The 24,005-nt window shown below is 56.5% G+C and overlaps 3 protein-coding genes across 5 annotated transcripts; 2 read left to right on the top strand and 1 right to left on the bottom strand.

The window, feature by feature from the left end:
* Positions 1–116: 116 nt before the first annotated feature.
* On the top strand, positions 117–11,248 carry E4F1 (E4F transcription factor 1). Of its 3 annotated transcripts, none has more exons than XM_072942460.1 (14): positions 117–1,314; positions 3,770–3,921; positions 4,977–5,082; positions 7,435–7,628; positions 7,758–7,878; positions 8,035–8,187; positions 8,288–8,457; positions 8,823–9,032; positions 9,312–9,417; positions 9,577–9,794; positions 10,061–10,259; positions 10,348–10,490; positions 10,563–10,625; positions 10,707–11,248. In XM_072942460.1, the coding sequence occupies exons 1-14, from the start codon at positions 1,158–1,160 to the stop codon at positions 11,061–11,063; spliced, it is 2,349 nt and encodes a 782-aa protein (XP_072798561.1). In that variant the 5' UTR covers positions 117–1,157; the 3' UTR covers positions 11,064–11,248. The 3 variants fall into 3 exon arrangements, with proteins under 3 accessions (XP_072798561.1, XP_072798560.1, XP_072798562.1); XM_072942459.1 differs by having other exon boundaries at positions 120–1,314; positions 9,309–9,417; XM_072942461.1 differs by lacking the exon at positions 8,823–9,032 and having other exon boundaries at positions 121–1,314.
* Positions 11,249–11,920: 672 nt separating this feature from the next.
* Positions 11,921–14,438, top strand: DNASE1L2 (deoxyribonuclease 1 like 2). The gene is made up of 8 exons (XM_072942462.1): positions 11,921–12,153; positions 12,473–12,611; positions 12,701–12,789; positions 12,884–12,967; positions 13,047–13,147; positions 13,224–13,336; positions 13,458–13,709; positions 14,120–14,438. Exons 1-8 carry the CDS (start codon positions 11,936–11,938, stop codon positions 14,171–14,173), a joined length of 1,050 nt encoding a protein of 349 aa, XP_072798563.1. The 5' UTR covers positions 11,921–11,935; the 3' UTR covers positions 14,174–14,438.
* A 356-nt stretch (positions 14,439–14,794) lies between these two features.
* On the bottom strand, positions 14,795–22,604 carry ECI1 (enoyl-CoA delta isomerase 1). Its single transcript, XM_072942135.1, is given in 9 exon segments — positions 14,795–16,605; positions 18,586–18,651; positions 18,654–18,763; positions 18,863–18,959; positions 18,962–18,983; positions 19,834–19,980; positions 20,372–20,505; positions 22,459–22,525; positions 22,527–22,604. Coding segments are annotated over 9 exon segments (888 nt in total). The 3' UTR covers positions 14,795–16,438.
* Positions 22,605–24,005: the final 1,401 nt, after the last annotated feature.

Raw genomic sequence — 24,005 nt, forward strand, 5'->3', positions numbered from 1 at the left:
TGTAACTTCAAAATGGGCATAATTGGTATCTTAAATGAGATCCTGTAAAGCCCTTAGCTTCAAAGAGCTAAATACGACCTTTAAAAGAATAAAAGGAACTTGTACATAACAGCACTATTCACAACAGTAGAAAGGGTGGAAACAACTCAAATGTGCTAGATGAATAAATAAATTGATCTATCCATATAATGGAGTATTACTTAGCCATAAAAATGAATGAAGTTCTGCTGCATGCTACAACCTGGATGAACCTCAAAAACATTAAGTGAAGGCAACCAGATGCAAAAGACCACAGGTGTATTCCATTTATATGAAATGCCCAGAAAAGACAAATCTATAGAGAAAAGAAATGGTTGCCAAGGGCTGGGGGCAGGGGAGAATGGGGAGTGACTGCTAATAGGTACAGGTTTCCTTTTGGAATGATGACAATGTTCTGGAACTACGTGTCGATGCTGGTTGCACAACATTATGAATGTATTGTCACTAGCGGTAAATTTCATGTGTACTTATCACAACTCGAAAACTACAAAAGAATACAGGCTTAGTGAAGCTACCCGTGAGCCATCCCCAACTCGGGTTTTCTCCTATGACTGGGGCCAACGATCAAAGGTTCTGCCCCCAACAGAGGAGGGTGGTGCGGTGCGGCGCGGCGAGCATCACACTACAGGTCCGAGCTGAAGACGTACCCCGGCAGCAGCCCTCTCGAGCTGGGTTCCTGGCGGGGTATACGCGGCCGCAGCACCCGCCCAGGGGCAGTCCAGTGGAGCCGCCAGCCCACCTCGCCCCTCTTCTCCAGCTAGCAAGCCTTGAAGCGGCTTCCAGGTCCCAGCCCTAGGATCTTCAGGCGTGGCCACACCCCTACTGTGCCAAGGCATGCCCCGCAGGCGATTCCCCCCGACTCCTCCCCTCCGCCTGTCAGTCGGCTCCGCCGTAACCACATCCTTTCCAGGAGTCCCGCCCTGTCTTCTTGAGCCTGGCCCCGCCTCTGCAGCCCCGGGCCACACCCCTAAGGCTCCGCCCCGCCGCCTGCCCGTCAAACCCACCCTGGCCCCGCCCCGTCGTCATCCTCTCTGGGTTCTCTCTCGCTCGCCTTGGCGCGGCCCGTTGTTATGACGACACGGTCGTAAATCCGCCATCTTCCTGCGGCGCGTTGCGACATGGAGGGCGCGATGGCAGTGCGGGTGACGGCCGCGCATACGGCAGAAGCCCGGGCCGAAGCCGGGCGGGAAGCGGGCGAGGGCGGGGTCGCGGCGGCGTCGGCGGCCTTGGCCCCCGGTGGCTTTCTCGGTCTCCCGGCGCCCTTTAGCGAGGAAGGTAACAGGGCCGGACCAGGCCGGGCGCGGCTGGGGTGGGGGCAGCTCAGCCCGGGCTGGCGGAGGCCCGGATGGCCTGAGCTACGGGTGCGGCAGACCCTCCCAGACCCGGTTCCTTGCGGACCTCACGGGTCTCATAGCCTTCCACGAGCCTCCCGGTTTCCTCAGACTCTCGGGCCTCTCCTGCCTGGCGCCCATCACCCCCGTGGACGCCAGTGCCCACACACGGATACTTACGGCTCTCCAAGCCACCGGGGCTGTCCGTGTAGACCTCCGCGGACGCCTCCACCGCCAGCCCTGCCCTCAGACTCACGACCCGGCCCCTCTCGGCCGCCCTGTCAGGGCAGGGCCCTGCCCTCCACCGGGCCCCCTCCCACTGCACCTGTCGGGCCACTAGGGCCCTGGCTGGGGTGTGGCTGGAGGCTCTGGGAGGGCGGGGCCTCGGGTCTTTTCAGGACCCTTGGGGAGGAAGCAGAGCCCAGTACTGGAAAGCTGCAGCCAGCTCTGTCCCAGACCAGACACTTTCTAGCTAGTCAGTCCTGGGCAGGTGACCACACACCTCCCTGAGCCTCCATGTTCCCTTACAGAATGGGGATGCTGCTGTTGACGATACAGTATGGAGCATTTCCCATGCATCAGCTTTTTTCATCCTCCAGCCAACCCTGGATGCCATTATTATCATTGTTATTATTACTCCCATTTATTATTATTTGTTATTATTGTTCCCATGAGGAAAATTGAGGTTCAAAGATGTGAAAGTGACCAGGTCATCCAGCTAGTAAGTGTCAAGGACTAGTTGGGTGCCAGGATTGTGGGACTACTCAACTCACTCCCTTAACTTCTGGGTTCTGTTGCCTCATAGGATGGTGGTGAGAATCAAAAGAGAGTATGTATGTAAATCTCTGAGAACAGTGCTGGTGACATATCAAGGGCTCATTCACAGGGGCACTGATAGCTTTTGAAGACAGAACTCTTGTCTCTGCCCTCAGAACTTGTCCCATGAGGTTGTAGACTGGACCAGGCAGGGGGAGTTGGCTGATGATATCAGGGAGGTGGTCTTTGTCCTTACAGAATTTGTGTTCTCAGTGCATTTTTTCTTGCTCCTTATTCCAACTTGGGGAGGGGCAGTACCACAGAGGGCAGTGCCAACCTGGAGAGGGGTCCTTTTTGAGGTTGCTGTGCCCAGATAAGGTTTGCCATGGCTTTATCTCAGGGTTACATAGGCTGGGCCTGTCCCCTTCTGTGGTGGGGATTCCTTCAATGGCAACGTGTTGGTGCTGAGTCAGACTCGGTGAGTGGGATGGGAGGAGGGTAGCAGGCACCTGAGTGCTTGGCTTGTGACTGTCAGCCATCTGGAGGTGACTGCCCTTTGTCAGGTGGCCTCCTGTGCGTGAGTCATGGATGCCATTTGGCCTTTTTATCATTAATTCAATAGCCATTGACTGAGCTCCTTCTAGACTCTAAGCCTGGGTTTGACCTTGATGTGGGACTGCATGTGAGGTAGTGGGAGCTGACAGTCTTCTAAGAAAGCAGAAGGAACATCCCCCATCTCTTGGTGAGAATGGTAGGGTGTCTGGAGTAGACCCTCAGGTTTAGGTTCTGGCCTCAACACTTACCATCTTGGTGGCCTTGAATCTCAAGTCGTTTTCTAGAGTAGGAATAGTCATTTCCATTTCTTCAGGGTGCTAGCAGATTTGGTGATGTCCCCAGTGAGGTGGCTGGCACACAGTAGGGGACTCAGTGAGCAGGAAGTCTCTCCTGCAGGACCTGGGGCAAGCAATGGCTAGTTGGCCCAGATGGTTGAGAGGCTCAGCTGTGGTGGCCCTGAGGTGTGGAGCCCCTCTGGCAAGTTCCACCTTGGGCAACTTCACCAGAGTAGGGAGATTCTGCCTGTTTGAAACCAGTGGAGCACCAAGTCAGAGTGAAAACAGAGTGGTCATGGGTCAGGGTGCCCCACCTCCCCGTTTGCCGAGGGCTGGCCTTGCAGCTAGAGCCCTGTGAGAAGCAGCCCACTAACCCCCTTGTGCCCTGCGCACACATATACTGAGTCGGCCCATTTTACAGATGAGAAAACGGATCCAGACATGGTCACTGAAGTGCCCAGGATCACATGCAAACCCCAATAGTCTTAAACCCTAATCCTCCACTGCCCCAGATGGGCTTGGGTGAATCTCTCTGCCTCCTAGCTACTCCCTGGGCCTCTCTCTCCCCTCGTTTCTGAAGTAGGGGCTTTAGATCCCTGCAGTCTTAAGTGTCTGGTCAGGACCACACCCCGCTGGATGGTGCTCTCCCCGAGGTGGGCACTGCTTCAGCAGACCTCCAGGGGATTTTCTCAGAGTGTTCTCAGCCCCTTTGGGAGGGCTGGGCAAGGTGCCTCTGGTTCTCATTCCACCCTTGGGTGGATTTGGCTGGATCTGGAGTCTCCCTCAGGCCCCACTGATGCAGGCTCATTGCAGATGAGGATGATGTACACAGATGCGGCCGCTGCCAGGCGGAGTTCACCACCTTGGAGGACTTTGTTCAGCACAAGCTCCAAAAGGTCTGCCAGCGGGTCCCTCAGGAAGCCCTGCCTGCCACCCCTGCTGCTGCGGCACTGCTGGGCCAGGAGGTGAGGCCCCCCCTACCCTGCCATTGCACATGTGCATGCGCACACCGCTGAGTGCCCTGCTCCCTGGGCTCACCAGACAGCAGGAGGAGGAGAAGGAGGTGACGTGCTGGCCTAGACCTGTCCAGCTGGGTTCCTCTGACATGGGGCGGGCAGAGGGCAGGCATCCATATATGGGTTGGGGAACTCCTGGCGGTACTCTGGGGTTTCCTGGATGGCCTGGGATGGCTGGTCTTCTTAGCAGCCTCTGGCTGAAGCCTAGGGGCCTGGGGTCGCTCCTTTCTTGGAGCCCAAGGACCTGTCTTGGTTCAGGAGTACTGTGGTGGCTTTTGTCCTTTTGTCTTGTCTCCTGTCCTGTATATACAGTTCCTGGGGATTCCACAAAGTGTGGCTCTATGGGTCCCTGCACCCTGTCACACAAATGGCCAACTTGGTTGTGCCCCATGGGCCCGGGGCTGTGCACACACAGTCTTATTGAGTCCATAGCATCCCCAAGGTCTGGATACGCTCATCATCCTCATCATATGAAAGTGGGAAAGGAGACTCTGAGAGAAGTTGGTTGCCTCAGGTCACCCCCGGGAGTGGTCCAGAGGACAATGGGCCCAGAGTTGTCTCACTCTGACCCTGTGCTCTTTTCCTGCCCTTCCCAGGCGTGTCCTCTCCTCCAGGAAGGCCCCGGGCCCCACATCCCTGGGGCCCTTTCCCCTGACCCCCTGGCTGGGGCTGGTGGGTGTAGGTACTCACTTTCCTCTCTGCAGAGCCAGCTGAGCTTCATACTGGAGCTTCTGGTCACTTCGTCCTGGAGTCCTCCTTGAGGGTGATCAGGGCTCCACATGGGGTTCTTGGTGGCCAGAGGCATTAGAATGATGGGGCTGACCCTCAGGCCTGAGTGGAAGGGTGCAGGCTGGGAGTCAGACTCAGAGTGGTGTTCCATTGTGGGAGATGAGAGCCCCCAACCAGCTGTCCACCTGGACATAAACCCAAGCCTGCGTCCTCCAAGCCAAAGGAGCTTTGGAGCCCTGCAAACGAGTCTTCTCTGTCCCGTCCCCCATTGGTAGGTGGTGCCGGCAGCAGCAGGCCCAGAGGAACCCATCACCGTGGCCCACATTGTGGTGGAGGCTGCTGCTCTAACGGCCGACATCAGCCACACACCTGACATTGTCGGTAAGCTGGCTTGGCCTCACTGTGGCTGTTCATGTTGAGGCATCTCTGACCTGGTAGCTGTCCCTGGTCAAGGCTAGAGGTTGGGAACCTCTGCTGCCCATATCCCTCTTCTCCCAAGAGCAAGGCCTGGCCAGGGAGGGGCTGAGGCCTTTTGTACACCTTCCCCGGGACAGGGCCTGCGGGAAGAGCAAGCATAGGGCACCAGGTCCTGCCCTGCTAGGAAAGGGAGAGCCCAGAGCCTGGGCCTCAGGGAGTCTTCACTTTGTATGTGATCAGGAGCTGGCTGCTCTCTCCTGCAGCTTTGCCAGACTGTTTCTGCCCTGGTTCTTCGAGAATCTTCCCCTTTTTTCTGCCTCCTCCCCTCCTCCTGCCATAGTCAGCTCTGGAGGGTTGGTTGAGGTATGCGTGGGCTATACCTGCTGCTCCATCTCACCCCTGACCTTGGCCTTCACCTCCCCAGTGCTCACTCCTTCTGGCGTAGGGGTGATGATTCCTCACCTGATTCTCACGTGGCTTTTAAGAGCATACAACGCCAAGTCAGGCTCTTTGATGGCTCTTTTAAAGTGCTTCACTCATGTGCTGTAGGGGAGGAGGTGTTGAGAGGTCTGGGTTGGGTCAGTATTCGTTAATAGGGGACTGGTGAGCGTGCATCTGGGACATTCAAAGGGTAGCTCGAGGGAGCGGGGTCTGGGTGTGAGCATGGCAGTGGAGGGATGATGCTGTGGGAGGCTGGGAAGGGAATGGGCAAGGGCCTGGACAGGCGTGAGAGTAAGCAGCTGGACAGGAAGCAGGTTTGGGCAACAGGTAGAACTTGACCTTGGGAAACACTTGGGACCAGCTGGGCAGGAAGAAAGGGTGGAGGAGACCTCGAGGGAGGGAAACCTCAGAGCAGGTTGTTCTGCCGAAGTCCCACCTCAGGGAGGCAGCAGGACAGCTGTCCCTCTCTCCCACTGTCTTTCCCCTGACATTCCTGCGGACAAGGACAGTTGACTGTTGCCACTCTGGTATAGGAATATTGTCTTGTGGGAGGTGGGGCCATGCTCCAGCCCTGGTGTGGTAGTTTCTGGTGTGGGTGGTGTCATATGGCAAAACACATTCCCTGGGTTCAGACAGCATCTCCAGGCTCTGGCCTCCTGGGTAGCCGGGCCCTTCCAGCCATCCGGCCTCCAGCTGGCCCACGCCCAAGCCTGGGCTGCTCCTTGTGCTCTAGGGGCTCCTCTCTGGGCACCCCCTGCTTCTCTTGCACCTTGGGAGTTTCCCCTTTGCAGGCATCCTAGGTGCCCCACATGTCCCCGTGGTGTCAGCTGCTCAGTGATCTGGAGCCTAGGGTTGGCCAGAGTCCTAAACCACCAGCTGCCAGCATCCCATGGCTCGGGGGCCCTCACTCCTCACTGGACTGAGGGCACAGTTTGCAGCGACTGCATAGGGGCTGGATACCTATTTCAGGCCCTCCTGCCTCTTCCCATCCCTGGAAATAAACTTACACTTCATCTCTGGACTCAGGGCAGCCATGCTCCCCCCTTCCCTGACCCCTCACACTCAAACTCAAGTCCGAGCCTGGCAGAAATCCCTGTTTTTTTGGAAGTTCGCATTCGGGGCGGAGGGAAAATAAAGCTTCAGGCGCATCAGCCAGGGCATGACAGGTATGCCCTTAATTCTTAGTCACCGTGCTTCCATTCAGTTTGGAGAGAATGGCTTGTCAAAACACAACGCCAGCCTGACTGAGATGGTTTCTAAGAAGCAGCTTCACAACCGTTTCCCACACGTCATTTTTTTTGAACAGAAAATGCAAAGTGTGTTTTCAGCTTGGCTTCGCACATTGTCAGATTTCTTTAACACCCATGAGAACTGCAAAAGCCCAGCTTCCTTCCTCAGGGTGTCCCAGGCATGTGGAGAGTGTTCCCTCTTGCAGGCCGGGGCCCTCGCCCGCCTGCCTTGGAACTGATGCACGTGGGGGACACCTGAAGCCTTTTCCCCCTTTTGTCAGCAGGAGCCGGGGCAGCAAGTAGGGCAGACGGCCGTGAGCTGGCCTGTCCACTGCCTCCACGCCAGCATTGTGCTGCCCTTGGAGATGGCAGGACCCCCGTGTGCTCCTCTTGACTTAGGGGAGGGGGCATCTGTGTCCATGGTGCATCTCACTAATGTACACATTCTGGAGGCCTGGAGCTCCTCTGGGCAGCTCCACAGAGTTGGAGGGGAGTGCCTCCCACCTGTTCAGGCTGAGTGGGTGCCATGACCCGGGCCTTGGTCAGTATAGCTCTGCCGCACCTCGGCAGTGTCCTTGGACTGGGATCCCAGGAGGTGGCAGGGCCCATGGCGACCCGAGGCTCAGGCTGATCCGCCTCTCCTCAGGTGGCGGACACATCAAAGAGGTCATTGTGGCCGCTGAGGCAGAGCCAGGGGACAGCGAGATGGCAGAGGCCCCGGGCAGCCCTAGCCATCAGGGTCCCGGGCCCGCTGGGGAGGGCGAGCAGGCCCAGGTCAAGCTGCTGGTGAACAAGGACGGCCGCTACGTGTGCACACTGTGCCACAAGACCTTCAAGACGGTGAGCCCCCGGGCCTTGGGCCGACCAGTCCACAACCTGGTGTGCTTGGAGCTGTGCCTGCTTGGGGGCCAGGCCTCCTTGCCAGTTCTGCCCAGGGAGATGCCTGAACCTCACTGCCCCTCCCCATAGGGCAGCATCCTCAAGGCCCACATGGTCACTCACAGCAGCCGCAAGGACCATGAGTGCAAACTGTGTGGGGCCTCCTTCCGGACCAAGGGCTCACTCATCCGGCACCACCGGCGGCACACAGGTGAGTGGCCTTGGGGCCAGGAGTGCATGGCACACTGCTGGTGGTCCTCGGGGGGGGCCTGGCTCCTGGTGCTGGTGGGGCTGTGGCTCAAGGCCTGACTTCCCCTTGGTGCCAGGCCATTGTCCCCACCCGAGACTGACTCTGTTCTCTCCGCAGACGAGCGCCCCTATAAGTGCGCCAAGTGTGGGAAGAGCTTCCGGGAGTCGGGTGCGCTGACCCGGCACCTCAAGTCTCTCACCCCGTGCACGGAAAAAATCCGCTTCAGCATGAGCAAAGATGTGGTTGTCAGCAAAGAGGACGCTTCTGCAGGTCAGCATGGTAGAAGGCTCCCTGCCCTGGCCCTGGCTGCTCTCCGGGTGCCACCTTGGTTGGGTGTTTCTTCAAGGACTTTCTCGGTTCTGCCTTAAAGGGTCTGGCACCTCCACCATGGGGACTGTTACATCATCATCAGTGACAGGCGAGCCCATGGAGACGTCGCCGGTGATTCACCTGGTGACAGATGCCAAGGGCACTGTTATCCACGAAGTCCATGTCCAGATGCAAGAGCTTCCCCTGGGCATGAAAGCTCTCGCCCCGGAGGTGGGGGCAGGTCAGGGGGCGGCCTTTGTCTGCTCAGCACTGGGCATGGTTCTGGGCACTGGCTCCAGTGGGACTAGGACTGACCTGGGCCTGCCTTCCTGGCACCCAGTCTGGTTGCAGGGGAGATGGTAGACCCTTGGTATGTTAGAGGGCAGGGAGGGGTGAGGGAGACTGAGCTGGGGATGAGGTGGGGAGGCGAGGGCAGGTGGAGTGGGCTGTGGGGTTCCCAGGGGTATTCCTGAGTGAAGATGCTGGGTGTGGACAGTGGCCCCCAGGGCCACTTGGGGCCACCCTGTGCAGTGGTGGCAGGTGGGTGCTGTGTGTTGGGCTGCCTGGCCAGCCCCTTCCATCTGCCTCCCCTGCAGCCCCCTGGCCCTGAGGAGCTTCCTTGTTCCAGTGAGGGCAGCCGTGAGAACCTGCTGCACCAGGCCATGCAGAACTCTGGCATCGTCCTTGAGCGGGTTGCTGGGGAGGAGGGAGCCCTGGAGCCAGGCCCTCCCACTGCGGCCAGCCCCCAGCCCCTGGGAGACAGTCCCCCAGAACTGCCGCTGCTGGAGGTGGAGCAAGTGGAGACAGTAGGTGCCTGCCCTGCCAGTGTGCTCCTTCTGGGCGGCTGGACCTTGGGTATGGAGTCACCATGCTGGCCTGGCTGCCACCTGCCTCCTTGTGCTCCCTGCTCCCTGTGGTAGAAAGTTGCATCACTTTCTGCATTGATTTTGTTCCCTGATCTGTTTACTGCCTTCCTGGGGCCCATGATGGAGCCTACCAGGGTGGGGGTGCCTCAGGTCTGTCCTTGGTACTGCTGGGGCCCAGCCTACAGCGGGCACTGGAGGCATGCTTTGCTCTCCCAGCAGGTGGCCAGTGAGACCTCAGCTGTGCCCAGGACCCACCCATGCCCTCAGTGCAGTGAGACCTTCCCAACGGCGGCTACCCTGGAGGCCCACAAGAGGGGCCATGCAGGTGGGAGGCAGGATGGTGGGGCACCAGGCAGTGGATGGCCTGTGGGTAGCCAGGAGGTGCCCTTGGGTGTGCAGTCAGGGTGGTCTGTGGGCAGGTGGCGGGCGGCTGGGGTCAGGCCCTTGAGTAGTGGACCTGGCCTGATATCAAGTGTGGCCCCAGGCCCGAGGCCGTTCACGTGCATGCAGTGTGGCAAGGCCTTCCCCAAGGCCTACCTGCTCAAGAAGCACCAGGAGGTGCACGTGCACGAGCGCCGCTTCCGCTGTGGGGACTGTGGGAAGCTCTATAAGACCATCGCCCACGTCCGTGGCCACCGGCGTGTCCACTCGGATGAGAGGCCCTATCCTTGTCCCGAGTGTGGCAAGCGTTACAAGACCAAGGTGGGCCTCTCGACCCTGGCACCTGACTCCTGCCACCCCCACCCCCCATCCCAAATTTGTGGGCTCTTCACTCCCTGAGCCATACTTGTCTTGTTTCCTGCCCCAGACCTCCCTCATCCCCCTCTCACCCCCAGCCTTCTCAGTCTTGGCCTGGGCCCTCACCCCTGGCCCATGGACCCCCTCCCTCGGTCCCAGAGGTGGGCTGGGAAAGCCGAGTTCTGAGCTATGGCCGAGGCCAGGTTGGCATTGACAGTGGGTCTCCACAGAATGCCCAGCAGGTGCACTTCCGGACCCACCTGGAGGAGAAGCCGCATGTGTGCCCATTCTGCAGCCGAGGCTTCCGGGAGAAAGGCTCACTGGTGCGGCACGTGCGGCACCACACGGGCGAGAAGCCCTTCAAGTGCTACAAGTGTGGCCGTGGCTTTGCGGAGCACGGTACCCTTAACCGGCACCTGCGCACCAAAGGTTGGGGCCAGAGTGGGGCAGCGAGAAGGGCGAGGGGCTGCAGTCGGCCAGCCCTGACCGAGGGGGGCTGTGGCTGTCCTCACTGCAGGGGGCTGCCTGCTGGAGGTAGAGGAGTTGCTGGTGTCTGAGGAGAGCCCCGCGGCAGCCGCCACCGTCCTTGCAGAAGACCCACACACTGTGTTGGTTGAGTTCTCATCTGTGGTGGCCGACACCCAGGAGTACATCATTGAGGTGGGTGTGGGGCCGCTGGGGCTGGGTTGGGGCCCAGGGGCGGGCAAGGCTGACCTCCGATGCTCCATCCAGGCCACCGCGGATGACGCAGAGACCAGTGAAGCCACAGAGATCATCGAGGGCACCCAGACAGAGGTGAGGGGCTCGGGGAAGGGTGGGGAGTGGCGGCCTGCACCCTCACCCAGACTCATAGGCTGAACCATGAGCCCCCCGCAGGTAGACAGCCACATCATGAAGGTGGTGCAGCAGATCGTGCACCAGGCCAGCGCCGGGCACCAGATTATTGTGCAGAACGTGACCATGGACCAGGAGGCGGAGCTGGGCCCAGAGGCAGCTGCTGCGGACACCATCACCATTGCCACCCCTGAGAGCCTGACAGAGCAGGTGGCCATGACACTGGCCTCGGCCATCAGTGAAGGCACTGTGCTCACAGCCCGCTCGGGCACAAATGGTGCCGAGCAGGCCACTGTGACCATGGTTTCATCGGAGGACATTGAGATCCTGGAGCATGCAGGCGAGCTGGTCATCGCCTCGCCGGAGGGCCAGCTCGAGGTGCAGACAGTCATCGTCTAGCATGGGTGCCTGCAGGGTCCCAGTGGGCTGGGCTGAGGCAGGGCGCGAGGACCCTGAGTGCCCTGCCCACACCTGCCTGGCTGAGTACAGAGAAGATGGGGCACAGACTTAAGGTGTTTAGAGGAGATGTGAGAGTGTAAATACAGAGTTTTTGGTTGCTTTACAATAAAACATGGAAACCCGCCGCTTGTGATGTTGCGGCAGTGGCAGCCTTGGGGGCTGGTGCCACTGCCCTGGCAGGTTCCCCTCTGGCAGCCACTGCTTGCCCAGGCCACTCTATACTCTAGTGTCTGTCACCCCACCCAGGGCTGCCCACGGGGCTGGCGGCACCTTGGCGGTGCGTGGGTGTCATTGGCATGTGGACAGGCAGCCTCCTGCCACTGCCCTGCCCAGCTGGAGCTGTGACCCCAACCTCCTTGAGTCCTGCCGAGGTAGGGGGGAGGGGGTGCTGCTTCTCAGCCTCCAACCCTGGGGCTGCGCTGGGGCTGCGCTGGGGCTGCGCTGGGGCTGAGGAATGAGGCTGGACAACCAGGAGCCTTGGCTTTTTACCCTGAGGGGATGGGTAGGAGATATGGGGCAGGATGTATGGGGCTGGTCTTTCCTGCCTGTGCTGCCTTGTTTCCCTGAGGGGGTGCAGCTTGAGGAGGGAGATTCTGGGTGACCTAGTTTCTCCAGGGCGGGGATGAGAGCAAGGCCTGGACCATGGGCATGGCTGGTTGGTCCTCTTTCCCAGTCCTGATGCAGCTTGTGGGCAGACAGGGCCTTCTGAGTCTGTTCTGACAGGCATGGGGGCAGCAGAGCAGTCTCAGGGTGGATGTCCTGCTGCCTTGTCCTGGGGTGAGGGTAGGGGTGGGGGTGGGGTCTCCCTGGAAATGGGAGCTGGGACTTACAGTGTCCAAATTAGTGGAGGGGGCGGGACCCAGCACAGTCTGGCTCCTCCCTGGACCAGGGCTTCAAATTACCACCAAGTTGGGGTGCCAGCGCTGCTGCTGGACCGAGCCCTTGAAGTCTGTTCACTCTCAGCCTGGACCTCAGATCTTCACTGGGACCCAGATCCTGAGCCTCTGACAGGCCTATCCACATCCCTCAGGTGAGTCTGGGGGTGGGGCTGAGCTGGGTTGGGGGGGCTAGATGGGAATGGGGTCTTAATATTTGGGCCTCAGTTTTCCCATGGAGTAGGATGGTCATAGGCGGAGAGCCAAGCCTATCACCCTGGGGAGACTGGAGAGCAGCACGGGAAGGATGTGCCCTCGTACCAGCCAGCAATGGGTGGCAGAACCTGTCCAGTCCCCATTCCCCTGAGCCCCCGCAGCTGGGTCAGAGAGGAGTGGGCTGATGTGTCCAACTCCAAATCTGCGCTCAAGCGGGCTGTGTCTGTCCTAAGCTGGCCCACTCTGTACCATGGACAGCGGGCCCCTGGCCTTACTGACAGTGCTCTGGGCGCTGGGGGCCTCTGGAGTTGCGGCGCTGCGCATCGGAGCTTTCAATATCCAGAGCTTCGGCGACAGCAAAGTGTCAGACCCAGCCTGCGGCAGCGTCATCTCTCAAGTGAGGCCGGGGACCCTGGGCGGGGTCGCAGCTGGGCTCTGGGGCGAATCTTCCTTGAGTGACCCCGCACCTGCCGGCCCCTCCCCTAGATCCTGGCTGGCTATGACGTTATGCTCGTGCAGGAGGTGCGAGACCCCGACCTGAGCGCCGTGTACGCGCTCATGGAGCAGATCAACAGGTGTGGTGGGTAGGGCCCTGCGTTGGGAGCCCAGGACAGGATCCCAGGTCTCGGCGCGATGCCCTGACTCCGGGTCTCGACGGTATCTCCGCAGCGTGTCCAAACATGAGTACAACTTCGTGAGCAGCGAGCCCTTGGGTCGGGACCAGTACAAGGAAATGTACCTGTTCGTCTACAGGTGAGGGGCGGGGCCGCGGGGGTGGGGCGCGCGGGGCACCGGGGGCCGCTCAGCGACCTCACCCACCCTCTGCCCCCAGGAAGGACGCGGTGTCGGTCGTGGAGACGTACCAGTACCCGGACCCGGAGGATGCCTTCAGTCGTGAACCTTTCGTGGTCAAGTTCTCAGCACCTGGCTCTGGTGAGGCACCGACCCATGCTGGCCCCGCCCCCCCGCGGGCCCCGCCCCAACCCCTGACTCCCACATACTCCCGCAGCTGCCAAGAAGTTGGTGCTGATTCCGCTGCATGCCGCACCGCACCAGGCCGTGGCCGAGATTGACGCGCTCTACGACGTGTACCTGGACGTGATCGACAAGTGGGGCAACGACGTAAGCCCCTGCGGCCGCATGGCCCCGCCGTGCCTCCAGGGTCCCGGGTTCCCGAAGGCGCGCGCTGGCGATTGGCCCGCCCCTCCAGCAGGCTCAGGCCCTGCTCTGTGGTCCCCCGCAGGACATGCTGTTTCTGGGCGATTTTAACGCTGACTGCAAATACGTGCGGGCTCAGGACTGGGCGGTCATCCGCCTGCGCAGCAGCGAAGTCTTCAAGTGGCTCATCCCCGACAGCGCCGACACCACGGTGGGCAACTCAGACTGTGCCTACGATCGCATTGTGCTCTGTGGCGCCCACCTGCGCAGTAGCCTGAAGCCCATGTCGGCTGCTGTCCACGACTTTCAGGAAGAATTTGGCCTGGACCAGGCTCAGGTGAGTGCTGGCTGGGTCCGGCAGGGGTGAGGGGAGCACAGGGTCCTGGGGTCCCAAGGCCGCGGCTGGGCCCAACCTCAGTGCACCCTGCGCACCCCTCCCTGCACTAGCGTTTCTAGAAAAGACCTTCAGTGGTTCAGTTCTGGCTGAATGGAACAAACCTGGGATGGCGCTGTAGGAAGCTCTTTGTCTCTCCGAAGTAGGGTCCCCAGTTGTACTCCCAACCCACCTACAGGTAACAGCTAGAGTGGACAGTCCAGTCCTCACCAGCTTTCCCCTCCGCCCCCATCCAGTGGTTTGTGGATACCCACTGGGCTCCATCCCGAGTTGAGGCAGTTTTCTAGGGTGAAGCGTGAGAGGGGACAGGCTGCTCAGCACAGCCTCTGAGGCTTGGCTCCTCCTCCCTCCAGGCCCTTGCTATCAGTGACCATTTTCCTGTGGAGGTGACCTTCAAGTCCCACTGACAGCTCTGAGGCCTGGCCAGAGCACGACGCCTGCAGACTCTGGCCACAAGCAACTGTCTGACAAGAGTTCCTTCAGGGTGGCTAGCCAACCCCAGCAAGGCTGAAGGGCAGGGTCAGCAGGGCCTGGAAAAGTGATGTGACCACTTGGAACCTCTTTCCCCATCTATGAAATGGGCTGCACCACCTACCTCATAGGGTTGTGAGAAGCACCTTGTAGAGTGCTGGGGACACAGCTGAGCTCAATAAATACTCAGCCAAGACCACACACCTGTCAGCTCCGATGCCTCATGTCATTTCTTAGGACTCAGCCCTTCTGGGGCACAAACCTTGGTCCTGCAGTTCAGTGGGTCTCTGGTCCCAGCCCCCTTAGAGGACAGGGACAGCCAGCCCTGTCCATTCCACATCCTGCTGGGTACAGCCAACTCCAGACCAGGCTGGCTCCAGAAGGCAGCTCGTGTGCTCACTGGTTGTTCTTTATTTCTGCAAACTGCTTTCAAGAACTTGTACTAAACCAGCAGTTTAAATGAAGCCTTAAGCAAATTTTGTATTATCATCCTCACTTAATAATGAAGTAGATGTTACATAATTGCCAGCAAGAAGTAAGTGTCCAGACAGTATATGTTTAGATGGTAGGGGTGTGTGTGTGTGTTGGGAAATTATTGCCCACAGACGAAATGCAGCCCACCACCTGCTTCTGTATGGCCTGTGAGCCAGGAGTGATCTTTTACACTGTTAAACAGTTAAAAAAAAAATCCAAAGGAGACTCCTATTTCGTGACATATGAAAATTATATGAAATTCAAATTTTGGTGTCCGTTAATAAAGTTGATTGGCTCTCAGCCAGGCTCATTTGCTTAAAAAAAAATTGTAGTGAGGGCAGCAGGGGATAAGTGCTCACACACTCTCACACATGTAGGGTTGATGTACAAAGCCAACCTCCAGGCCCTGCTGTTCCCCCTATAGCCCCAATTCCCAGGCCTGCAGGACCCTTCAGGCACTTGTTTATGTCAGGGTCCTGCCACACCCAGCGCTGCAGTCCTTGGGGAGGTCAGGAAGGCTGGCCCCTGCCCTCAGCTGGTCAGCAGCCCAGGGACATTTGGAGAGCCCCCTTAGTGGTGAGCAGGTGGATTGGGTTAAGGTCCTGCCCATAGAACCCAAACAGCGCACAGTGGTTCAGCCCCTTCAAAGGTGCCTCCCTGGTAGGTTCCTCCTCAGGAGCCCTGGGCAAGGCAAGGACTTATCAGGGAGAACAGTGGCCTCTTCCTTGGGTAAGCCCAACACCTGAGGATTGGGAATAAGCAGAGCTGGGGTACACAGTGTAACTGACAGAAGCCCCATGAGGTTTCTGGTTTTCAAAGCATCTCGACTTCGGCAGGATTTGAGAGCCGATCTGAATTGTACGGGAGAGGAAAACTTTTGTTTCAAGAGTTTAGACAAGCTTCTCTTGCTAGCTCTTTCTAAAATAAGATTTAGGACGCTTGTAATGTAAAATGCTTCACAAGGAATGCCTCCCTCACCTCAGTTCCTCTGAAATTTGTACATGCCTTCCATCCAAACACACCAAACATGGCTGCCCAAGGGCTTTTCCCTGTGTCGGGGGTGTGGGTGGGGGTCATGTGTGGCTTGTTAGGGCCCACAACTGCCTGGCCTTATGCCTCTAGCAATCAGGCATCCCACCAGCCGAGAACTTTATTCTGCTTTGGCAAAGGAGACACTCAGGGGTGACATTGTTGAGGTCGAGAATGGCCCCACTTGTCAGGTTATGATTCCCAGATCGAGACACTGCTTGCCAGTTGTGCCCCTCTGCCCACCTGCCAGGCACAAAAGGCACTCGTGGGTGGTGGCGTGTTTTGGGACTATGGCTACGAGGCACTGGGCCTTCTTGGAAGATCAGCAAAACAAAGAGCTGAAAGTACTTTTAAATGGAAAATACCTTTTTTTTTTTAAGTGAAAGAAAGTTTATTTAGAGATACACACTCCATGGGCAGAGTGGGGTCTGTCTCACTCAGAAGGGAAAGCAGCTTAGGAGATACAAACTCCATCGGCAGAATGCGGGCCATCTCAGAAAGGTGAGAGGGAGAGAGACCGAGAGGTGTGAGGGTGTCTAGTTTAAAGTAAAGGTAGATACACGCTCCGTAGACAGAGTGCGGGCCGTCTCAGAAGACAAGACAAGAGAGCGACCAAAATGGAAAATACCTTATTTAAAATCCCTTGGAACCACAGGAGAGGGCATACAGCTAAGAGCCCTGCGTGGGCAGCCCAGCCCTTAGCCTTTTATTTGCTTGAGTTTTTCTAAGTAGGTCTTCAGGGACTTATGGATGGAGTCCCTGGAGATGATGCTGACGACGTACTGGATGTCAGTGTCATGCTGCTTCAGCAGGCGGTCTGCAGTGGGCTTTTGCATCATGTTCTTGGTCAGCTGTCGAGTGTGATCTAAGGAAAATGGGGTCCCCGGGTAAAGACCCACAATCTGGGACAGTGGCATCATTCCCAGCCCTGCCAAGAGAATTCCTGTTGGAACTCTGGTAGAAAGCTTAGAAAATACAGAGTAAGGAAGGAGAAGAAAATGAAAATCATCTGTTTCCTACTGAGACACATGGCATAACCATTAAAAGAACTACACAGCAATTAGCACCAAGATGGAGGAAGAGTCAACTCCCAGTAGACCTTGAGCATCATTATATGCTTAGTGTAATATATTAACATGCTAAATGATACTTCCATAGGCGCCATGAAAATTTCAAGGTTTATCATAAAAGGTCAAAAAGTGGGTGATGGCCCAATTCTTGGGAATCCCAGCTCCTTCTCCAAAGTAGTTGGAATAGCCCTCCCACTTATTAACATATGAAGTTACTGAGCCCATTAAAAACTAACAACCCTGCAACTCGTGGCCTTTCTTTTGCCTTTTGAGAAGGCTCCCATTCTGTCTGTGGAATGTGTATCTCTTGCCTTCAGAGACAGCATGCCCTCTGTCTATGGAGTGTGTATATACTTATACTTTAAACTAAACTCCACCCCCCACCCTCCACCTCATGGATTTTCTGGCTTTCTGACATGGCCTGCACTTGGTCTATGGAGTATGCATCTCTCTGAATAAACCTTTTACTCAACTACGGCTCACTCTTTAATTCCTTCCTGCACAAAGCCAAGCACTTGAGGGGAGTCCATCCCAGGGACTTGCCTGGAACATGTCCATCCTCCCCCTCCCCATTTTTCCTGTATCACTACAATCCATGGATTTGTTTTAAAAACATACAGGATGATACTGTAAAAACTGCCTTCTTAACCTATTATTTTCACTCATCTGTATTGTTGAGAATATTTTCCATGTTGCTAAATATTCTTTTACAACATAATTAATGGCTGCACGGTATTCAATCATTTGTGTAAGGCATTGGCAAATATGGCCCCCTGTGGCTCAAGAAGGAAGAATGGTCTTTACATTTTCATATAGATGAAAAAAAATCTTAGGGTGACATTTTGTGACATGTGACAAGTACATGAAATTCAGAATTCAGTGGCCTGGCTTTATTGGAACACCGACACATTTGTTAGTTCCTGTACACTGAGGCTTCCCTCACGCTCCAGCGCCACAGCTGTGGTGGAGACGGTGTGACCCATAGAGCTGCAAATCTCCCTGGCTCTTTATAAACAGTCTTCTCACCCCTGGTCTCCATGATGGTTGATACAAGCAGCCCTATTTCTAGACACAGACACCCAGGCTGTTCCCAATTGTCTGTTTGTAGACTGAATAGTGGACCCCAAAATGATATGTCCAAGTGGCCTTATTAGGAAAAGGGTCTTTGCAATGGGTCTAGGTCCAGTGATAGGTGTCCTTAAAAGGAGAGGAAGATTTGAGACATAGAGACACTCAGAGGGCATGTGAAACGTGAAGACAGAGACAGGGTTTGGAGCAATGCAGCCACAAGCCAAGGAAAGCCAGGAGGCCCCAGAAGCTGGAAGAGGCAGGGAGAAGCCTCCCCTGGAGCCTCTGCAGTGAGAAAGGCCCTGCCTGCACTCTGACTTTAGCCTTCTGGCCTAGAGACTGTGAGAGAATGCATTTCTGTAGTTTGTTTTTTTAGGTGTGGGAGGGAGGTAATTAGGTTGATTTATTTACTTTTTTGTTTTTTAAGAGGCGGTACTGGGGAATTGAACCCAGGACCTCGTAGGGCATGCACTCTACCACTTTGAGCTATTCCCTTCCCCCTGCATTCCTGTAGTTTTAAGCACCCCCATCCTAACTCTCTGTCTTGTGATAATCTGTTACCTTGGCCTCAGAACTCTACACTCTGCTACTGTGAAAGGCTCATTTGTGAATTACCTGAGAACTTTCTGTCTCAGCAGGAGCTTCCAGCTGGGAATGGGAGGGGCTCTGCTTGACCCACAGCCGTCGGCCCTCCCTGGGCTCCTCACCTGGAATGGCCATCCACTGGGCCATCGCCGAGAGCACTGTGCTCAGCACTTGGTCCTCAGGTACACCTGGTCCACCATGCCCACCTGGAGGGCCTCTGCCGGTGGGAGGAGCAACCCCAGCTGCAGGGCATGCTCGGTGGCACGGTGCCCGATGGTGTTTATGAGGGTGTCTTTTAACCTGGAATGGAGACACCCACTTACCACGGGCTCGGGGCTCCCTGAGAAGTGGGCACAGCCCCAGGGACAAGTGGAATGTGGGTGCAGCCCCCGGCCATACCAGAAGGGGATGATGATGCCCAGCAGGGTCACATTCAGCCCCATGAGGTACTTGGGGTTGTCACCCAGCACCCGGTAATCGCAGGTGAGAGATAGAGGCAGCCTCCGGCTGGGCAGGCTCCCTCAGGGGAAGCAAGATCAACGGGTCCAGGTGCTGCTGCGGCTGGTCCCAGTCGTGTTCCAGAAAGCCTAGGGCCCGAGGAATGCCCTTCAAGTGCATGTGAGCTCTTGGGATGCCTCCAGACCCTAGAGTTCTGCACTCATATAGTCTTTGGTGCGGTGTGCACACAATGGGGACCCAGGCTTGCCCATCAGCCTGAGGGCTGAGGGCACCGGCAGGGTCGCTGGCTATCAGGGCGGAACATCCCTCTTTTCTTAGCTTCACAACTGGGCAGCAAGCGGCCTTTCCACTCAAAACTCTTGTCTGTACCCTCAAACGCCAAGCAGGCATTTAGCCAGAGCTGTTACCTCTTGTCGTGCCCCACTGAGGACCTGCTGCCATCTCCAGCAGGAGGTCCTCAGAAGCCCAACCTCACTCTGCCCTGTCTCATGCACTCTGCTGCCCCAAAGAGAAGTGGCAGGTTGCTGTCAGCTGCCACTGCACCTCAGGGAGTCTTCCTGCCTCTGGCCATCCCTCCTCTCCACCCAGAGCAGGCCCTCCTCGCACCTCTGTGAGCCTGAGCCCTGCCCCTGCGTTGCCCAGGTTAGGCCAAAGTCACATTCCCAAAATGTGGATCTGATCCCCCACACGCCCCTTCCCCCCAGATCCCTCTTGCTGGGCCCTGTCGACCATGGGCCCTGGTCCCTCTGCACCTCCCACCCCCCAGTAACCTGGTCTGTAACGACCTGTCCACCTCTGAGAGTCTCCCCGATTGCCTCTTTCCTCTCCAGAGGCTTCTTGAAGACAGGGCCACGCCCACCCCTCAGCCTAAGGAGCGAGTCATCCAGGCCCCTCGGGAAGGGGACACTCACATTGATGGCGGCAATCAGCACCAAGTTAGACAGGTAGAGTCGCAGCCACATCTCCTGCACAGCCTTCCAAAACTCCGCGTAGTGGGCTGGGTTCTTTCCACACAACTCCGTCAGGTCCAGGCCAGCTGAGAAGACCCCAGGGCAGTCCTAGGGAAGTAAGGGTGCCCCAGGAAGCTGCTGCCAAGTTTGCACAGGGTCCATCTTTCCTGAAGCAGTGTGGGCTCAAGGTTATCCCTGCAAAAGTGTCACCTGCCCTCACCTAAGTTCTGGCCCAGGGTATGGAATCTGAGCCTTGCCCCAGGGCCTGACCCCACAACCCCATGGGCCTGGGAAGCAGCCTGGGACAGAGTCACCAGTCTCCTGCTGGAGAACCATCTGCCCAGGTCCCCCTGGAGCTACAAGGCGACCCCTGGAGGCCTCTTGTGGTGGCACCTGTGTCTGGGGCTGCCCAAATATTCAACACCACGTGAAGTGTGTAGGATGGTTTCTGAGTTGGGACTTGGATCAGAGGACTTGGGCCCCGGGGGAGCTCCGGAGCACCCATCGAAGTCAGGAGGATGCCTTGGAAGGTCTTGTCATTCTCCAGTTTCTCCAGACTGATGACTAACTCTGTCAGCAGCTCAAGGCTGAGGCTGTTCACTGGGGGGCTCTTGAGCTTCAGTACAGTGACCCCTGGTTTGAAAATGAAGAGGACAAAGCTCATGCCTAGCACTGGAAAGGTGCTCCCAGTCATCCTGCATCCTCAGCCTGGCCATGGGAAGCTACACAGTTTGGGTTTTTTTTAAAAGGGAGGTGAGATTCACCTAGCAAATTAGCAATTTAAAAGTGAACAGTTCAGGTCGACTAAATACATTCACAATGTTGCACAACCACCACTATCTACTTGTAGAACATGTCCATCAGCACAAAGGAAACCCCGTACCCATCAACAGTTGCCCTTCCTCCTGCCCCAGCCCCTGGCCATCACTAGTCTCCTTTCTGTTCCTATGGATTTGTCTGTTGTGGACACTTCACATACATGGACTCACCTATGGGAACTTATGTGTTTGCCTTCTTTCACTTCACATGTTTTCAAGTTTCATCCTTGCAGCAGCATGAGTCAGTGCTTCCTTCCTTCTTAGGGTCAAAGGACATTCCACTGTACACGTGGAGCACATTCTGTTTATCCATTCGTGTGCTCATGGACACTTGGGTTGGTTCCACCTTTTGGCTATTGTGAATAATGCTGCTGTGAACATTCAGGTACAAATTTCTGTTGATCTTTTTCTCTCAAATTTAAGTCCTATATCCTCATGGGAATAGGAAATGGCCTTAGTTTTCTTGAGGAGGACATGAACAAATTCTTAGAACCAGATGTGCAGGGGAGCTCTAGTGGGGTGCTCTGGTTCAGGCCTGTTTAAGAAAGGACTGAGGGTAAAGGGGTCAGATGTTCTCACACTCTCCACCGTCCAAACATCCATTTTGCCAGCAGCAGGGAAAGCAGGGGCGACAGGGCCTGCCCTTGTGTACAGTGCAGCTGCTGGCCTGGGCTGGCCAGGGCCATCTGTTCTCACTGCCTGGCCTAAGGACTGACCTCAAGTGATTCAGAGACGCCACTGTTCATTTAGGGTGCATTTCCCTGGTCGGGGTCTTGCAAATCTCTGGATGGTCAACACAACCCATTCTCTAGGAATGAGAATTAAGTCCTGCAGGCAAAATGGCTCTTCTGAGACTTTTGATTTATGAGGAAGAGGTAGTTATTAACTGGCTACAGGTATGTACATATAAGCAATCAAAACTTTCAGAAGTGAGCTCCCCAAACTTGGTTCTGAGGGGAGTTTCTGAAGCTGATTCTGGATTTTTGCAGAGCTTGGTGAGGCTGACTCCAGGACACTGGGGGGAAGGTAAAGAGGCTGAAGGTGAACAGAAGTTAATCAAGAATTTGGATGGACTTGGACATCACGAGGTAGACAACTGCATCCCTGGCTCAGGGTAGGTATAAAATAAGTGTTTCTCGAATGGAATGTTGAACATCATCTTACATCAGCTGCAGTAACAGGACTTTAGCCCTAAATGAAAACATTTTTAAAAAGCACTTTTAGTCCATTAATTCATCCAAGCCTCAAGATGCCTGAAGGCTACCTGGGTCTGGCAGTGAGGACACAACCAGGCAGATTTGGCTTTCTGAGCTCAAACTTAACCTCCCACCACGGTAAGCCAGCAAAGCTAGTGAATTCTTCCCTGGTGAGGGGGAAGCACTTTGGTAACAAATTATCTAGCCGGTAATTTTTTTTCTTGCTTACATAACAAAGTTTACTCTTTCAACCGTTTTGAAGTGTACAACTCAGTGGTATTTAGTCATAACGTCGTGCAACCATCATCACCATCCAACACTTTTAAAATCTGTTTTTGCATTTTTTCATGTCTATCGAAATCTATCATAGAAATGATCCTTTCAGAAACTCAGGTTTTCATGGGACTCGTCAATGGGACCAACGTGGGCCCCTCATCACCTGCCTTCGGCGGCCACGAGAGGGGCTGAACAGGAGAACTGAATCAGGTGCCCTGACACCGGTCCAGGCAGGAAACCGGCTCCAGCGCTCGGCGAGCCCGGCGTGCAGAAGGCCGGGGTTCCGGGTCGCTTACCTGCAGACGGGTCCGGCTCCACCAGCACCCGCTGGCTCGCGAAGCGCCGCGCGCCGTCCCCGCCACCGGCCACCGGCCACCGGCCGAGTCCCTCAGATTGCCGCGCCTCGGAGCAGAGCCCCTGCGAAGGGCCGCGCGAAGCCCATTAGCCCGCCGCCCCTGCCGGGTCCCAGCCCCCGGCCCAGATCCCACACCGGGGCCACGCACATGGGCAGAGGAGGATGCGCGTCAGGACGCGCATTGCTTCCGCCAGGGCCATCTTGACTGTGCCGGCCCCGGTCGGTCGCGGCGCCGGGGTGTGGCCTCACTGCTGGGGGAGGGCGGGGCCGGAGTCAGCCCGAGTCTGTCCACCCGTCCACCTGGATGCAAACCGTCCCCGCCCCCAGTAGGCCAAAGTGCCCGGCCCGAGTCTCAGGCTTCACTGAGCAGGGCCCTGGGGATGCGGGTGAAGGGTTGCCAGGCAGGGAGCCCGGGCAGAACAGACGCCGTGTTCCCCCTCCTCCCGCGGCGCAGCTTCCCATGTTGTCCACCGCCCAGGCAACAATCAAGTCACCTAGGCAGGAGACTGCTGAGACTGGGGGTGGCTGCTCATAAGTCACGGGGTGTTTGAGTCCCAGAGTCGTGAGCTGAGTTGGCATGGGGACTTTGAGGACCTGACCAGCTGCTTACCTGCACTCAGCTTTCATAGCTGAGGCAACCAGATCACAATAGGCCCATTCTCAAACTCTGCCACCCTGCAGAGGCATGGGCATTGCAAAGGATGCTAGAGGGGGTCCAGATGGGAGCCCAGACATCGCCGCCAAGTGTGACCTCCGCCTCACCTGACTGTGAGAAGAGGAATCACAGCTGGTAGTTTAGCCATAGGCTTGGGGGGCAGTACAGCCTGGTGACTAAGAACAGACCATGCACCTTCCGTGTAAGAATAGCAAGTGAACAAAAGCCAGGCAGCACCCTCTTCAGCAAGGCTGAGGGCAGGAAGCACCTTCACACCACCAGTAGGAAGGACTGCAGTGTTCCTCCACAAGGAAGGGAAAAGTGACACTGTGTTTGTATCTGCTGGAAAGTGCATGAAGAAACACTACCTGCAGGCAGTGGGACGGATGGCAAGCCCGAGATGCCCAGTAGTCCACAGCGTATTTCTGACCATTGTGTTTGAACACTGGACACAGGAAGGGCCAAGTACGACTGGTGGGTGATGGAGACTTGTTCTGTGACACCTTAAGTATTTTCAATTCTTCCTTGGGGAACAAACTACTTTTTGAAGTGGAAAATAGTTTTTCCATGGCCACCTAAGATAACGGAAGCAAATGAGATCCACATTTCTGGCAGGCAGAATCGGAAGTTCCTGGAAATTCAAAGGTGATAAAATACCTTTTTCTAAAGTGTGTCCATATAAGGAGCAACCCAACACTGAGGTACACTTCTGTTTTCCTGGTTGAAAGGTTCCAGAGGTGTGAGTTTGGAAATGAAACCAAAACATTTTTTAGGTAGCTGTGCTTTTAATTCTCACACACCTGAAGCTATCTTTGGGGCCAAGAGACAGGAAG

This window comes from Vicugna pacos, chromosome 18 (genome assembly GCF_048564905.1).
Source record: "Vicugna pacos chromosome 18, VicPac4, whole genome shotgun sequence".
NCBI classification, from domain to species: Eukaryota; Metazoa; Chordata; class Mammalia; order Artiodactyla; family Camelidae; genus Vicugna; species Vicugna pacos.

Coding starts and splice junctions, on each gene's coding strand:
- E4F1 (XM_072942459.1), top strand. CDS start 1,158: ATGGAGGGCGCGATGGCAGTGCGGGTGACGGCCGCGCATACGGCAGAA. Junction 7,629..7,757: donor GCCACAAGACCTTCAAGACG/GTGAGCCCCCGG, acceptor CCCTCCCCATAG/GGCAGCATCCTCAAGGCCCA. Junction 8,458..8,822: donor TGAAAGCTCTCGCCCCGGAG/GTGGGGGCAGGT, acceptor CCTCCCCTGCAG/CCCCCTGGCCCTGAGGAGCT.
- DNASE1L2 (XM_072942462.1), top strand. CDS start 11,936: ATGGGAGCTGGGACTTACAGTGTCCAAATTAGTGGAGGGGGCGGGACC. Junction 12,154..12,472: donor GGCCTATCCACATCCCTCAG/GTGAGTCTGGGG, acceptor TACCATGGACAG/CGGGCCCCTGGCCTTACTGA. Junction 12,968..13,046: donor ATGTACCTGTTCGTCTACAG/GTGAGGGGCGGG, acceptor CTCTGCCCCCAG/GAAGGACGCGGTGTCGGTCG.